The 17,549-nt window shown below is 37.0% G+C and overlaps 1 protein-coding gene across 3 annotated transcripts in view; it reads left to right on the plus strand.

The window, feature by feature from the left end:
* Positions 1–17,549, plus strand: part of GNPTAB (N-acetylglucosamine-1-phosphate transferase subunits alpha and beta) — a 43,851-nt gene that overhangs the window by 15,152 nt on the left and 11,150 nt on the right. For all 3 annotated transcript variants that reach the window (XM_032688497.1, XM_032688498.1, XM_032688499.1), the window contains exons 8-16: positions 6,540–6,701; positions 8,396–8,575; positions 9,599–9,769; positions 11,468–11,591; positions 12,025–12,228; positions 13,339–14,444; positions 15,469–15,668; positions 15,942–16,161; positions 17,051–17,164. In XM_032688497.1, the coding sequence (XP_032544388.1) occupies positions 6,540–6,701; positions 8,396–8,575; positions 9,599–9,769; positions 11,468–11,591; positions 12,025–12,228; positions 13,339–14,444; positions 15,469–15,668; positions 15,942–16,161; positions 17,051–17,164 (2,481 nt within the window). The remainder of the gene's footprint in view (positions 1–6,539; positions 6,702–8,395; positions 8,576–9,598; positions 9,770–11,467; positions 11,592–12,024; positions 12,229–13,338; positions 14,445–15,468; positions 15,669–15,941; positions 16,162–17,050; positions 17,165–17,549) is intronic.

A 17,549-nucleotide genomic window follows, 5' to 3' on the forward strand; every position in this document is an offset into this window, starting at 1 on the left:
TTATATCTCTAGTGTCACAGGGTTAGACAACAGTGGATATTCATATGGCCAGTCTGCTAGTCTCTGCTTGTTTCATAAGCTGTGGGTATTTTTTTTAATCACTTTAAAGAAATGGTGTTTCTGTAGAGAAATGAGATTACTATCCAACAGAAGATGGTACTTCAGTTGCTAGGTTCTTCATTTCAAGTTTACATGAGGAACATTGCTAGTTAAATCCTTCCTGTCTTTGAGCCATCTGAAGAATCTTATTTGAGCACAGGCTCATCTCTTTGAGTTTCAAGCCTATTCTAGTTCCTCACCACAGCTTAAGTTACAGGTTCCTGGTAGTTTTAACACATTTGACTTAATGTATCTGAAGAGTTCGGAATGTCTTTGTATCAGCTCTTTACATTTGCTAAAATTGTGCTTTTAGCATTCAAGAAATCTAGTAACATGACATTCCTTAGTTATGTTTTTTGTGTTTCAATTTAAAAACTATTAGCTTATGTTTTCCTGACATGGGGTTATTTTCTAGGAGGAGCTCTTCTGTAATGTTCTCATTAATTACCAAATTGGTATATGAAATGATATTCCCTCTCTCAGTTCACAGATTATTTTGGGGGAAAGAAATCTGTCTGCTGCCACATCTGGGAATATATTGGAGCATCATCCCAGGCAATGTTTGTTGTCTGACTGAACATCATAGACATAGGCTCTCATAGTAACGTATGAGAAGAATGTTCTCCCTGCAAACAATATTTGGAATTTCATTTTCTGTCCTTCAGCAGGTGTTGCTTTATGCTCTTTTCTAAACTGATTTTGACTTAAATCAGTTTTTATCCATAGTACCCACTTTTTTATTTTTTATTTCTGGTGTCTTGTATCATTAACACTTGGTGTTCCTCTGTCAGAGTAACTTTTCATGTGTTTTTCTTGGACCCTTCAGTGTCTTTCTGTCCTTGATATTTTACCACCTTCTCTTCTTTCCTGTGATGTCTGTTGTCATGGCTCGTACTAATATTTTTGCTGCTAAAACACAGTACTTTTAGTATACGAATACCTCCTGTTGAGGGTGGGTTTTTTCTGGTTTTTTTTTCCTTGTTTCCCAACTCTCTGCAGATAATTTCTGTCTTCATTCGTTGTAGTTATTTCTCTAATTGCATTATCTGACTATTGTTAAAGTCAGTGTTGGTAGTTTTTTTTCCTTAATACTCCTGTATGGACTTTTCACTTCCAGCATTGAGAAGTTCATAATTGTCTCCAGGATTTCTGCTGTAAATGTGTCAAGCAGAGACCTTAGGCTAGCCCATGTGCTAGAATGGAGACACTTCATCTTCCATGGACACCTTTGAAGAATGAAATACCTGGATTTCTCCTAATTACCTTTGAGCTATCTGCTGATTTTATTATTTTCGTGTGGTCTTAAGACTTGTGGAACAATTCTGCCTGGACCTTAGTTTTTTGATTACAGTATTATTTTTTTTCATTTGATCAGCTGATTGCTTTTGTCATCGCTTTTTCCATTTCAGTAGGCTCTCCTCACAGTATTAGTCCAACAGAAAACATGACAGATTAATTCTTCCTGTGTTTCAATTGTACTACTTGTATCCAAGCAGCTGGTTAATCTGTTGTCTGTGCCCAGGCTGATCACCAGGTTAGCTCTTCAGTAAATCTTAGAAATACTATAGTTTCTCTGTGTTTTTTTCACTGCTGTCCAGATGAACATAAAGGCTGTATCTCTGGGTTGTCTTAGGTATATTTTTCCGTATCCATGTCTGGTTTTATGGAAGTGGCATCCCATGCCTATCATGTTTCTACATGATTTTTCCCTATGCTGTCTTGATTGTGTTTTTTTTCCTTGTCATCAGTCATGTGTCATCTATTTGTACTGGTTCCCTTTTCCTTACTGTGTTCTTATCTTTGCAGGAACAGTGCCATTGTGATCAACTCATTATCTGTTCCTAAGAATTCTCTTCTGCAATTTGGCTAGGCATATCTCTGTGTAAACACAGTCTTTTGTCAGGTATCCACAGCATTCTGCAGTTTCTCTTTCCAGTCATCCTTGCTTTCTGTGTTTCTTTTACTGGTGGTGGATGCTTTAGAACAATTAATTTGGGATTATTGTACCCCATGTGGCCATAGCAGTGAGTTCTTTCTCAACCAGTTCCCTACTCTTGAAAGCAGCAATTTTTGTATGTTATACTTCAAAAGAAATATATTTATATAAATGTAAGAAATGTTTTATTTGCATGCATAACATTTTTACACATGAAGCGTGGATGAAGTGTGTTGTTTCTATAGAAGCCTTTGCTAAGATCCAAGCTCAGACTCCATTCTTTCAATGGGTATTATAGGTAGGCAGTTATGGTAAACACAGCCAACTGTGGTTTTCTTCTTATCAAAGAGACATGCTAGGTTAATGCTACAGTTAAGTAGAAGAAAGGTTGGTTGTTGACAGTTTTCACTGAAATCTGAAGCAATTCCTCTGTGGTTATCATATCTGTTAATCTAAGATCTCTGAAGTGGTGTGAGATGCCTGGTGGAGAGGAAGAAAGTTGCGCCTGAGTTTAAGCCAGACTTATGTCTCATAGATGCCTTCTGATGCTTAATGGGTTTCTGCATGCTTTAAGTGGCTGTTTCTTAGTGCAGTGCTGGAAGTAAAGAAATTATGAAAAACACTTCCACCAATGCTGCTATTAGAAGGGAAGAGAAGTGAGAAAAGGAGGAGTATAGCTGTTGGTGAGTAGGAGGAGCGTAGCTGTTGGTGAACTTGTGTTGAATGTTGAAAATGCTGGTTTAGTTGGATTGCTTTAGTTTGATTCAAATCCCTTTTGAATCCAAAGAGGACCAAAAATTGTTCAGACATCTGGGCCAGGTGTTTCTTTTAAAAATATGAGAAAAACAGCTGAGCTCAACTAGAAGTGGTAAAAAGGTGAAGATTTATGATATAATGGTTTCATTTCCAAGGTGAATTATGTCTGTTATGGTCTACTGAATTTTTGTACTTATGGCCTACGCTGTAATGTAATGATATGGAATTTTATTTCCAAATGAAAGTTAATCAGCAGTGTGTCTGTTGGTCATAGTTGTTGTTTTACATTGTGAGTGTTATGACCGATGAGGTTGAAAATTATATTTGGCTGCTTTTTATTGTCTGTGCTTTCTTAACCGAGCGTTAACAAGCCACTAGATGGAGGTCTTTCTCTGGTTGTGCAGCTGATGGCTGCTGAGCTGTTTAAAAGACATTATGTTGGACCTCTACATGAAGAACAACTGAACATTTTGTTTTCACTTTCCCACCCCTTAGCTACATTTCTACAGAAAACTATTATTCAGTTTAAAGAGACAGTTGTGACTTAATTTTTAAGTCGTGATGTAAAGACTGACAAGGGAAGGACTGACTGGGCAAGGGAATTTTATCTGTTTGATTTTGGTTTTTTGAGGCTGTCATGCTAAAGATTTTTCACTGAGATTGTATATAGAAGTGAAAATTTTTGGAGAAAGTTGATTTTCTTTCAAGATTTGATATCCTGGTTGCCTCAAGGACAACTGAGATCTCCCTCTTTGCAAAACATTATCTCCTTTAATCCATATGCGCACACATATACACAAATATGAACAAGGTATTTTAGAAACTAAGGGCTATCTTAGTGACTTTGTTTTACTAATGGAAGAAAATCCACCTGGGAACCTGCAGGCACGGTGATGCTGGGTGTTTGCTGTCCACACTGCCTTGAGGATGAGGGGTCTGGGATTCTTACTGCAGCTTGTCAGTGTTGTTGGAGCAGGCAGGTGGCTTTAGGAGTTGGTGTTGTATGATCACACAGATGGAGTAAGTAAGCTTGGTGGAAAAAAACTTAAGACATTGCATTAGTTTTGGCTTAGAGATGAGCCTCCTACTGTATCACCTTATAAAGGGAACTTGTAAAGACATTAGTGTTTCATATTCATTAAGCTGTTTGTAACTCTTTAATACAACACATGGCCCCCTTGCCTTGCTATGTGGGCATATGAATTTTCCCAATATCCATATTGCAGTGTGAAAAAAGGAGCATCTCATTTCTTTAAAAATCAACTTTGATCATTAAGAAGATAAAGCAACCTAACTTAAAGACTGGTTAAGAGCCTAAGCCCTACCTCAGAAAAAAAGTGCTCAAGGCCTCTTACCTTGAGAAAATGGAAATGAAGGTGTTTACTTCCACATGGGATGTCTGAGCTCATCTAGCCTTTCTCCTAGTAAGCATTGCCAAACATGCTGGCTCCAAAGGAGAACCTGCATTTAAAGCTACCTGATGGAGAAAATGCAGTTTTCCTGTCTCGTTTTCAGGTGTGTGATAGAAATGTGCATTGGTGGTGTGGGCGTGTGCCTGCATAGTGTGTTTTCAGCCCACTTGTGTTAGCAGAGCCTTGCCTGGTTACACTGACCATCTACCTGCTGGTTTTTCTGTTCTATCTTTACAATACCTTTCGATCTGCTGACCTGCTTTGGCAGAATGATGATGTTCTGTAGAAGGTAATATTCCAAGGGAATGGACATCCCTACTGAGAGGAGGTTAATACCTGTGAGACATTAGAAAATCTTCCAGGAGAAAATTCCATTTTGAATATACCAGCAACAAAATGCTCAGATCAGAGCCTGCAATTTATTAGAATCTAGTTAGTTATGTCACCAGATGACTTCATTGAAATCCAGCTTTATTGATAGGTCTGCTTAGGAAAAGACTGGTTTCTTAAAAAAAGTATCACTGGAAAAAAAACACATAGATGTAATAAAAATAATCTATATATTTTAGTGTTTAGGTTAACTGATGCTGAGCAGTGGAGTGTTTTTCCACTACTTCTTGTTTGTGCTTGGACTATTACAAATTAAAAAAACTACAGCATATATGCTGTATTTGTGGGGGGAAGGGGAAGTGTTTGTAATAAGTCTAGTTAGGAGTCTGTAGTACAGGTTTGCTGAGTTTGGTGGGAACAAGTTAAAGAGAAACTGAATGTTCTCAAATGCTTTCAAAGCTTTAGAATGGTAATATTTTTGGTTTGTTATATGTATGTTTTAAATAACAGATTCTAGGGGACTGTGTGACGCTGTTGTATTCCTAAATAAAGCACATACCCAGTGATGGCAGCTTTGTAATCTGTAGCATTTCGATCCCGATATTTTTGGAGGTTGCTGGCTGCAGTCCGTAACTATACCTCAGCCATTTAGCTACTGAAGCCATCCTTTCCACCCATAGGTTCAGATGATTCCCTGGAAGGTCTGAGATTTATCAGATTTTTCTGATGGCAGGCCTCATAAGTCAGATTGAAAGATCTCAAATAGCATATGAGTCAAAGCATCAACAGCTTTGAAATGTCACAAGTGGAACAGCTGGTCTTACTAAGGGAAGGGCTGCTAACTCTGGGACAAGTGGTGGTTTAAAATGAGCAGAAAGGGTCACATTTAATAAAAAATAAAGAAATAAAACCACTTAAGGTTATTATGAAAGAAACTGATGGATTTGCTTTTTTTGAACTTGACATTATTCAAATTTTGATAACTTATGAATTGCATTTACAGATCTTATGCAACTGAAAACCTGGTTGATGTGGTTATTTGTCTTATGTTGCCTGAAGGAACAAAAATTAAGCATAGGCTCAAATGAATATTGTTAATGATTAACTGCATTTATTCTCAATCAGGCATGCACTTGGAAAATCAAAGTGCAGTTCTACTTTTAGCTTGATGGTATCTGCTAATGCTACTTCATATGGTAAACTCAGCATTTTATTGGGTTATGCCATATTACTAGGGAGATGCTTTGGTGCCCTGTCATTTGTAAGCCTCTATTAGCTGCTAGAGAAAGGGTGAGCGGGTGTGTAGTGCAAGCCCCTCATCCTGTGCATTATGAAATCTGATATACAGACTTACTGATGGCAAGAGATAAAACCAGCAAACAGATCAAACAGTCCACAACTAAGAAATGACCTTAACAGCATATTGGCAACCATCATTAAGGACTTGGAGAACCACATGGATTAGCTCTGGAGCCCTTTGTATCTCAGATTTCGGAGCTGTAGGTTGAACTAACTGTAAACCATCCTGAAAATTTCACACGTCTGACAGCGACGATACCTTGGTGCCCTTAATTTTCTGGGAAGATCATTGCTTGATTGAGATGGAAAAAAAAGGGATGATTCTTTCAGTCATATAATAAAGTTTTCATAAAACATGAATTTTGTTACTAGGGTGGGAGAGAATGGATGGGGACTTAGTATTCACTTGTTCCAGAAATATTTATAACATGAACAGCTTTACTGCTGACTGGATCATTGTGTAAAGAGAAATTTTCTTTGTAAAGTGAAAATTAAGCATCTAGAAATGTTCTGTATCTTTAAATGTTTTTCATTTCCCAGTTTACTACTACTTTTTGTGTTCTTACAAAATTATAGTTCTTTAAAAACAGTACTTAGCAGTCATTCTTATTAGTAACTAGTAAGAAAAATACAATAAAAATATGGAATTGGCAAAGAAAGAGTGCTGCTGGGCTGCCTGCCAGAAATTGTTTTCTCTGCTTGTACAGTTACAGCTCTATTCAGAAGCCAGCGTGGCTCTCTTGCAACTGAATAACCCTAAGGGTTTCCAAGAACTGAACAAGCAAGCAAAGAAGAACATGACTATAGATGGGAAAGAACTGATGCTTAATCCTGCTTATTTATTATGGGACCTCAGCTCTGTCAGTCAGGTAGGTGAATTCTGTTACAGCACATAAAGGTTACAGCATTTAAAAATTGCAAGTAGAGGCTAACTAGTCAATGACAAGGAACATGGGTTTTCTTCCAGAAGCTTGGAAGTATTAAGAATCAAGTACTTATGAGGTTGTGAGAAACATCACAAGAACACTGTCCAATTCTCAAGTCAGGGAGGGGGAAGAATCAAGCAGTGTGACATTTAATTGAAATTTTCATGTTCTCCACTAAGTGAAAAATTTTGCCCTCTGCACATGTTCTGATAAAGTTGGGTGCAGTCAAGTCCTGAAAAGCTTAACTGATACTGACTAACAGATAAGCAGGTTTCCTGTGTGGGGCAGATAAAGGCTTTTATTAGCAAACATGATTATCTCATTCCCAATATGTTTCTTAGTAATTTTTTGCTTTGCAGCATCATTTATGCTGAGCAAATGCTAATTACTTCTCTTCTGAAAACGTTGAAGTCCTGAAATACAGATAGATGTCGGTAAGGAAAGGAGGCTTACTATGAATGTTTTTGATACAGAAAGGATGGTTTGTTTAGAAACAGGAAATGAAATAACAAGGTGTCTATTCCAAAATAAGATTCTCTAAAATCTTGGGTTTTTTTCTCCTGCTGGAATTTAATTTTACAGTAAATGTCAAGTGGCATGGGTAAAGTAAATGTGCCCAACCTAGAAAAGCTTGCAGTGTCTTTATATCCTGTGAACAGGGCTTTTGGGGAACTCTTCCTACCAACCCTGAACTCAAACTTTATATTTCCCCATGTTGAAATTATGCATTATTTTGGGAATGGATACCTAGCCAATGGCTGCTGGTGTTGCTGAAATGTTTTCAGGTATTAAGCTTTTGATGATGTGAAAGCTGTGTTACTGTACATATCAGAATAGAAGGCTCATTTTGTGTCTAGCATCTGCAGTGAAAATGGTAATTGTTAGATATTTTCTTAAGTTTCCTGTTTCATTTGGACTTTAGAAATGTTCCTGTTAAGCAGCCTTAATTGTAGGTTTTAGAAGAGGTCATTAAGTTCTTATGAAAGGGAAAAGAAACGTGTTACTGTGCCATGTGACCTAATTTTGTTACTTAACTAATGAGTTTCTAATTGAAAAAAATTCTCTTTAATAGAAACATATGGAAACATTTAACTATTTGATAGTGAGTATTAGGCTAAGTTTTGTTTATTTTCTCCTGCTTAAATTCTTTAAAATAATAGAGCAGGGGGAAATTGCAGAGCTGCTACGTCATGACACTTCCAGTATACCTATATTAGGTGACCTTTAAACACAGTTTGTGATGCAATGTACTTGGAAGGTCCCAGCCTCTTGGAACTGGATTTCTGAAAGGTAATGTTACTGATTTGAAATGCAGGGGGGTGTTTTTTTTATTGGACTTCTTTCTATAAGAACTAGTATCACACAAGGCAGTGTCACCTTGCAGTGTGGTCAGCAGACATCCTAATGATACCAGGTGGTCAGCTAATGATGTCAGAAGACTGTATTGTTCATCCTGATAATTCAGAAGAATATGATCCTTTATAAGAATAACTGTTATTGATCAATGTACTTTTTATTTTTGAATGGCTAAGTCCTGAAGTGCTTATGCACCCGTGTGCTCAAGCACACTATCCTTACCTGGATCAGAACTTGAATGTTCTGTGTAGAATCTAAGGAAGGATTTCTTCTTTTTATAGTCCAAACAAGATGAAGATATTTCTGCCAGCCGTTTTGAAGATAACGAAGAGCTGAGATACTCCTTACGCTCAATAGAGAGGCATGCCCCTTGGGTGCGGCATATTTTCATCGTCACCAATGGGCAGATTCCTTCCTGGCTTAACCTGGATAATCCTCGGATAACTATAGTGACGCATCAGGTAAAACCCAAACAAAAGCCAATCGAAAAACCCCAAACAAAAATATCAGTATGATGCTGTGTTTGCTTTGAAATGGAGTTATCCACTTTCAGCTAAAGGCTGCATTTATTTGGAAGAATAAATTCCCTGTCTCATCCATGATTTTGTGTTTTAGCTAACCAGATAACTCAATATATGTCAAGCCTTTATTTAGTCCACTTTTCCAAATATTAAGGCTTCAGCTAATGTATACCCATGTCTAATTTCCTTATAGAGTCTATTTATAAAAAAACCTGGGGAGAAGAAAATGTAATCTGAATCCACAGACACTCTCTCAGAACCAGTAATAACCTAATAAGCTTGTGTTGAGACAGGATGGATTGCAATTACTGGAACTGAGAAAGTGGCTACAAAAAAAAGTATCTATGCATTCTAAAAGTGTTATTTAAAAAGAGAAATTCAAGCTTCCTGAATAAGTTAAACGAAAATACTCTAGTAGCTTATTATGAATTTGGGAGTAATTTTGGTATCTGGACATGCAATAGGAGCTCTGAGCAACCAGAGTGGTAATAAGATACTAATTCAACTTCTGTCACTGTCTGCTTATGAAGTTACTTGAAAGAGATGGAACGATCCTGATTCTTTGAATGCTGGAAGAGGTTCAGTTTGCTGGAAATTTTGTGCAGCCTGTACTTCATGAGAATTATAAATGTGTACACTGGGCCTGATCCAGTACCCAATGAAAGAGGCGTGTGTGAAAGTTTGTGTCTTTGTAACAAACCAGGTACAGTTTCTTAGTTAAGCAGCAGACTTGAAAATGGTTTTGTGTGGGAAAAATGAGATATTGAAGTCTTTATTTTGCTAAAATACTTTTGCTTGTTTCATCTCTCTTTGTTCTTTATAATTTTTTTAGTAGATAAGTATCAAATATCTGGTGTGCCTGACCTTTTATGGCTTGGGGTTTTTTGTTTATTTGTTTCAGCGTTGTTTTGGTTTTTTGCCTTCTGAAACTGTTTTTTGTTGTTGGTGACTTTCTTGTTTTAGGAAATATTTCAGAATGTGAGTCACTTGCCTACTTTCAGTTCACCAGCTATTGAAAGTCATATTCATCGTATCAGTGGCCTTTCTCAGAAGTTTATTTATCTCAATGATGATGTTATGTTTGGGAAGGATGTTTGGCCTGATGATTTTTACAGTCACTCTAAAGGTCAAAAGGTAAGCCATTATGAAAAGATATCTTACCAGAAGTAGATGTAGAACTTTCCTATGGTAATATAATAAAAATCACAGAAATGGTACTTTAAAAGGGAGAGCAAATATAAGATTATTTCCCTCTGCTCTCCACTCCCCCTTTTGTCTCAAAAGGTTCATTATTCTTAACTACACAACTGTTAGCAAAAGTGCAGAATGGGGAAGGCTCTTGTCTGTGATGGTATGTGTGGTGTGTTGATGTTGGGGTTGCAGAATTACTTTTTTTCATATTCACTGGTAGGTTTCAGGGGGTATAATGGTTCCTCTGTCAGGCTTCATGCTTTAGTTTCAGTGTTCTTCTCTAATTCTCCCACATTCTATTAGAGCACTGGTAAGACTGATGCGGTGTTTGGCAGCTATCAGTCTTCCCTCCTTTGAATATTCCTTTTGTTTTGTGGGAAATACTCAAACCAGAATCAATTCTTCTGTGGGAACACTGAGGTCAGGTGACATTTAAACTGGTCTAGTATTTAAATTTACCATTACCTCTGTTCCAGACACCAGGAATATCTTGCTCAATCTGTATATAATCATATATATAATTATTTACTGAAGTAGATATTGTTCCATGTTCATGAACACAAAGTAAATTAGTCTTTCAACAAACCTATTATCAACAACTGGAGTTAAGCAAGGAGAGCAGCCTGAGGAAACATTAGCAGTAGTTGTGCATAAAAAGCTCTGGTTGCTAAGAGAGTTTTCATCCATTAGCTTGATCTACAAGAGTGGTATGGAGGAAAAAGGTAAATATTTTTATATATTATTTATATTAAAGCAGTGAGTACACAAGGCACTGAGACCATTGAATTAAACATTTCATGCAGGCAGATCTGCACACTTGTGGACAAACACAGAAGGGTTGCACAAAATTAGTTTAAGCTACACTAAAATAGCTGTTTCAGTACTTGAGGATGTTAGGAAGCTTTTAGTTGTTTTAAATCTCTGAAGATGTAGGCATATAACTGCAAAATATATTGTTACTGCATTTGTATTGTTCTTCAGTTATTCATCCCAGTTATGATGGAGTCAGCGTAGGTGCAGCATTGTTTGTGATAACCTGATCAGCACGTGTTTCAGTAGGAAATGTGCTGCTAAAATCTTGAAACCATAAGGCCTCAAGGAAAATATGTGTGGTTTTTAATGGCTCCCCAGTTGAAAATATACACACCTACACACCTTTTTTTATCGTGGCAATTCTTAGAATTATTTAAGTCACAGGGTCAGATGCTTCAGGGATTATGTTCAACATGTGCTGCTTATCTCATGACTGGTTAGTAATGAGGAAACATTTTGAGTCAGGAGAACAAGTGAACTGCGGAGCTATTTCAGAGTTAAGTTCACCCTTCCTATCTGGCAAACGAGAAAATACTAGTTTTCGTTGATCTGTGGTTTGCAGAAGTAGATTTGGGAAGTCCTGCTTTCTATTTCTGGCCATTTCTGCTTGGCTGTGTGGCCTTGGGAAGTCTTCAATTCTTCCTTCTGTTTGAAACTGCTGCCATTTATTTCACATGTGATAGGGTTTAAATACTGTTTGTAAAGCTTTATGAAATCTTAAGGTACAGCACACAGGGAGGCATTATTTGAAGTCTCCATATTCCAAGAAACAAGCTCAATTGACTTCAGTTTTGCCAGTCCTTGTCTCAGACTGTAATATTGTTCCAGGTTTACTTGACTTGGCCTGTGCCAAACTGTGCTGAGGGATGTCCTGGCTCATGGATTAAAGATGGTTACTGTGATAAAGCCTGTAATAACTCAGCATGTGATTGGGATGGAGGTGATTGCATTGGTAAGACAGCAATGTTAAATTTAGAAAAAGTGAACTGTTTGTTTTTCCTTACAAGAATAATTCTGTAATTTGTCATTTTCCTGTAACTATAAAATTTGCCTCCTTTAATAATAATAAAAGAGTTGACTTAACGGTGAAAACCTTATTTCTTGCAAACTACAAATTTCTATGGAAAATGACAGGAAATAGTAGGGCATAGGAAAATCCTTATTTAGGTACCAAATTTGACTAGCTGAAAGGAAGGGGTTTGAAATTTATTATGTATTATTGTATAATGAATATACAGTTTTATATATTGTTTGGCCCCTTTTTAATTTCACTGATGACTGTTGAGTCTTCAGTCTAGATTTAACAATGTGGCTTAAAATGTGCCTTTCTTCAGTCGTTTGAAGTTCTTATTTCTGGTGGGGTTTTTTTCCTCCTTTTTCTCTAGGTAACAGTGGGGGTAGTCGCTATGTTGCTGGTGGAGGTGCAGTTGGAGGTATTGGGAATGGACCACCATGGCAGTTTGGTGCAGGAATAAGTGGTGTTTCATACTGTAACCAAGGCTGTGCTAATTCCTGGCTGGCAGACAAATTCTGTGATCAGGCCTGCAACGTCCTCTCATGTGGATTTGATGCTGGTGACTGTGGCCAGGGTATGTAAAATTCATCACTGATAAACTTTCTGTAGGGATTCTCTTGAGTTGCCTGACCTTTTTGGTTCAACATTACTCTCAGATTGTGCTAAGATGCCCTGGTAGCTGGTAGCAGCTGAAAAAGAAGTCAGGTGATTCTTGTACTCACTAATCCAAACCTGGATCAATATTATATACTGTTTTATTTAATAGTGACCAAGCGTGGGTGGAGGCTTGATACCTTAGAGAGCAGCAAGCATTGAACTGCCTGCCCCAAGAGACTTACATTTTAAGTGGAGAAATGACATTTCAGTAATGCAAAGTGTCTTTACCTGAATAAGGACAGTTGAATTGATGATGCCTATAGCAGTTAAAAAAATTAAAGAACCTCTCTGATGCTGACAGTGTGAGTTCAAGTCTGTCTCTGGGCTCCTGCCAAAGGCTACTCTCAGTCACCTGTGCACTTGTCAGAAGTTTATTTGGTTATGAAAGGCTAGCAGGAATGTGATTGAAGGTGCTATCTGTTATAGTCGGCGAAGAATTTGGCCTCTTTGGAAGAGTAGAGGCTCCTCTACATCTCAGCTCAGACAAATGTGTTACTGGCAATTCTCTTGCCGGCAGCGAGGTTTTGTTCATATGAGAGTTGACAGAATTTGTTCTGTTGTGCTGTGGGAGGGAGAACTTCCATTCAACCTATCTGACTTTGGAAGTTTCAAATCAAGATGCAGTGTAGCAGTGAAATCCAGTAACATTAGTCTCCTAAAATGTGGCAAAAATGTAATATGGGCAAGCTACTTATGACTGATACAGAATTTTAAGTGGCATGTGATTACAGGCCACTAAGGCTCTTCAGGTAGAGACTGAAAAGAATGATAAATTATACTGTGTTTTAGCATTAGCATAGGAATGTCTGATAGCTTTATATATCTGAGTATGTTCTAGTCATCCATTATTGAAGATAACCGAGCAAGAAACTGGAAGCTAGAGTAAGTGTTCTTTCAAAGAGCTATCTCCCTGCTAATACAGTGAATTTAGCTGGGCATGTTACAATTTAAAAAAGAGTGAAAGATAAATGTCATGCTGGAAATTGACAGAACTTTGTTTTGGTTTATGTTTTTGTTTCTTTTCCAGATCACTTTGAAGAGATGTATAAGGTGACACTTCAGCTTAATCAGACCTATTATGTTATTCCCAAAGGTGAATGTCTGCCCTACTTCAGCTTCAGTGAAATAGCCAAGAAAGGACTTGAGGGTTCATATAGTGATAATCCAATTATCCGTCATGCTTCAGTTGCTAACAAGTGGAAGACTATCCACCTGATAATGCACAGTGGCATGAATGCAACTGTGATCTATTTTAACCTTACGTTCCTAAATAAAAATGATGAAGAGTTTAAAATGCAAGTAGCTGTTGAAGTTGATACTAGAGAGGAACCAAAACTGAACACAACTTCCACACAAAAATCCAACTCTGATTTTAAAAGTATAACTTCAGTACCAGAAGCTGAAATGATATTTGAGGATATTCCTGAAGAAAAACGCTTCCCAAGAGTCAGGAGACGTCAAAATGGAACAAAAGAGAGTCTGCGTGAAGAGGTGATAATACCATCAGTAAATGTGTCTCTTCTTCCTGAAAATGTTCAGCTGGAACTGCAGAACCTGGACTTAAAACTACTAAATGGTGATATCACTCAGAAAGGATTTAATCTATCCAAGGCTGCTCTCCTGAGACCTTTCCAGTTCTTAGCTACAGTGAAGAACATTATAGGCCTGGAAAAGAAGGGTGTGCATAATCATTCAGAAGATCAGAAGAACCATACCAGCTGGAAGAAGCCTTATAAAGATGTAAATAATGGCAAAATAAAAAATGTGAAAGCAAATGAAGTTCCTTCAAGGCCTGTGGGAACGAAAGGGACTCTTGTGACAATGAATACAAATGAATCTATTTATAAAGAAAAGCCTAAAGCCACACTTCCCTCCCAGAGCATGGGGAAAAAAAATGAAACTCGAGAAAAAGTATTGAATGCACTCATATTAAGGGAAACACAGAAATCAAAACATACTGGGAATTTAGATACTGGAGAAGACGCACAGGGAATCGAAGGAGGAAAAGAGCAGGAGCAGGTGGATACAAATAAAAGGGAGGGGCTAGTGGGAAGAAAATTACAGTCTTATGCTGGAAGTTACCAAGGCTTTTTGCCATGGGAGAAAAAGAAGTATTTCCAGGACCTTCTTGATGTGAGTTTCTTAATGTCATTGCTTATTGGAATAGTTGCATCTTTCTGCATTTAGTGGAATACTGTTAATATGATCTATATATTTGGAATGTGTTTTGCCTTTGATGCAAATGCTGATATTTTTTGAAAGCTACTTTTGACTTTTCACATAAAATCTAATTTGTTCATGATCTGGGCCTCTCTTAGCTAGGGTTAAACCAAATAGCCATTTCTGTTCCCTTTCTACTGCCTTTCTTTTGGTGAAATTCACTTTTTATTCATTGTATGTTGGCTCAGTGCTATTATTCAGACATATCTAGCGCTATAAGAGAAAGCATAAATTTTGTTTTGATAGCACTTATGCAAATTTGGATCCAGTTTATGTTTTAAAAATGTAGAAAATAGGTATAATAATAAATAGTTATGTTCTAGTAGTGAAATTGAAAGCCTGTGAAGAAGCTGCATATCTCAACTCTGTCAAGGAAATGTGTAGGAAATTTCCTCTGCTTCCAGCCAAAGCATTTTGGCAGTTTTGAAAACCTCTAGAAGAGAAGACAGTCTGTGCTTCATTTGGTAGCAACTGCTTTGCCCTTTTCCAAATAGCAAAGGGGCTATGCTTTTAAAATATTATCTCTTTCTGTTCATCTGAGATTGAATTTTGCATGAGAAATCTTTATATTCATAGGATTTCAGTTTATCAAATATGGATGAATAATCAGCAAAAAAAAAGGGCAATATTACAAATAAATCTGATGACAAACAGGGACTTAGTTGTGTGTGAGGTGTTGGAGCATAAATATTAAGGACACCTTTTATAAAGTAGTTTTCCTCAAAGCATGAAAGCTTTAAGGAAAAGGTTCCCTTTTATCTTCTCTTTAAAAAGAGAGAACTAAGGAATGTGAAGAAAAATATTCAGAAGTTCTCTTCCCATTTTCACGTGTTGCAAAGAGTTGACACCTGGCTGAAATGTCATTTTTCCTGTGCATTTAATGTTTTCTGCCTTTTCCAGTAATGTAACCTTGATTTATGCCTGCCCTGCTCTTTAGGAAGAAGAGTCATTACTCAAACAAATGTCGTACTTTACTGAAGGGAAGCATTTTGGAAGGCAGCTGAAAGATACATTTGCTGATTCCCTTCGATATGTAAATAAGCTTTTAAACAGCAAGTTTGGATTTACATCTCGTAAAGTCCCTGCTCATATGCCTCACATGATTGACCGCACTGTTATGCAAGAGCTGCAGGATATGTGAGTATGGCTTTGTTTGGAATAATGTAAAACTACAAGTAATTCTACCTTTCTGTTGTTGCTTTGCTGTAGCTATTTCCAACGTGTTAATGGCCACTCGTTGCAATTATATTTTGAAAAAAGAAATAAGAAATTTGTTACCACATGATAGTTGTGCTAAAATAAGGAGACTTCTGAAGACCTTTCAAAATTGTAGATAAGAAATTATTTATAGGTAAGGAATGTTTCACGTCAAGGAACTAGAGTGCTAAATTAGTTTTTATTCTTATCTAGGTTTCCTGAGGAGTTTGACAAGACATCATTTCACAAAGTGCGGCACTCAGAAGATATGCAGTTCGCCTTTTCATACTTCTACTATCTTATGAGTGCAGTTCAACCACTGAACATCTCTCAGATCTTCGATGAGGTTGATACAGACCAGTCAGGCATCTTGTCTGACCGAGAGATTCGCACGTTGGCCACGAGAATCCATGAACTACCACTAAGTTTGCAGGTACTCTTTCCTTACCAGTTACTTTTAGAGTAATTTCAGTTTTAAAGTAAAACATTCTTAAAATAGAATGATTCAAATCTTTATTTATCCTTGCTTATAGTGTCTGTAACATTTAGCAGTTTTTAAATACTATGTGGAGCACATAACATCGTGTTCTACTTTATCATTGTTCTGTGGAGTCTGGAATTAAATTGAGTTATAGCAGCATCAGAAAAATGGCTCACTGGTATCCCAGCTCAAGAAAGCAGTGTAAGTTTGTCAGAAAAAATGTTCACTGTGAAGAGTGGGATCCTTCTGTGCTTAGTCTAGTTCCTGCACACAGTAAAAGATTGTTCTTGCCCTGAGGAACATGTGGTCTACAGAAAGAATTGAGCAAAAGGGTAGCAAAGAAGTCATGCTAGTAAACAGTATAACCATATACAAAGACTCATGCCTCTGTTTTTCTGGGAATCTGATAAACAGAGACACAGTCTTACTAAGACTTGCACTCTTAGAGATGCAGGTAAAGAATGAAATGTACTGTTTCTGCTTTACAGAGAGGAAATGGGGACAAACCAATAAGATCATCTCTTTGTGGCAGTGCACAAAATGATTGGCATAGCTGGAACACAGCCCTACTTTAGTGTGTTCCTGGCCTGTACCTTAATCAGGAAATCTTCCTGTCCTTTCAGTTTACTTTTCTGTCTGTTTGTTTAATTTGGGATTTAATATGCCAATGTTACAGTTTGGGTGTATAGGGAATCCCATGACTTAGCACTTATTGAAATAGGATCTGCTGAATATTTAGTCTTTTTGTGGAAATTTCTTATGTAGATAACCCTGGATTTTTAGAACTATGTCAGTGAGAAAACAGGATTATATATGGCTTTTTTCCTTCTCTTTCTGTTAGGATTTGACAGGTCTAGAACAAATGCTAATAAATTGCTCTAAAGCTCTTCCTGCCAACATTACTCAGATCCATGTTATTCCTCCGACTCAGGAAGCATATTATGATCCAAATCTGGTAAGAAACATTGGTCTTAAAAATACTTGTTTTCTTTGAGTATGTATTTGTTGTGCTTTAAAAGCTTGTTTGATTTCTACTTGTGTGTATATGAAGTGTTACAAAGTAAAAGTTTTACAAGCTACTTCCTAACTTAAACCCCCTTAATTTTCTTTAAAAGCAGAGAAAAACTGAGCTTTAGAATGTTATTATCATTGGGATTTAAAAAGTCCATCCTTGTTAGGAAAATTTACTGTTATGAACCAAAAAGATAAAGATCAGTAACTGATTAGAACTCTCTGATAAGTCTTTATCTGAATTATAACCTATATATATAAAACCAAAACAAAGTAAAAAAAAAAAAACCACCAAAGTACCAGCCAGACATCTGTAGAATTTGAAGACT

Source organism: Chiroxiphia lanceolata, chromosome 5, assembly GCF_009829145.1.
Source record: "Chiroxiphia lanceolata isolate bChiLan1 chromosome 5, bChiLan1.pri, whole genome shotgun sequence".
Taxonomy (NCBI): domain Eukaryota; kingdom Metazoa; phylum Chordata; class Aves; order Passeriformes; family Pipridae; genus Chiroxiphia; species Chiroxiphia lanceolata.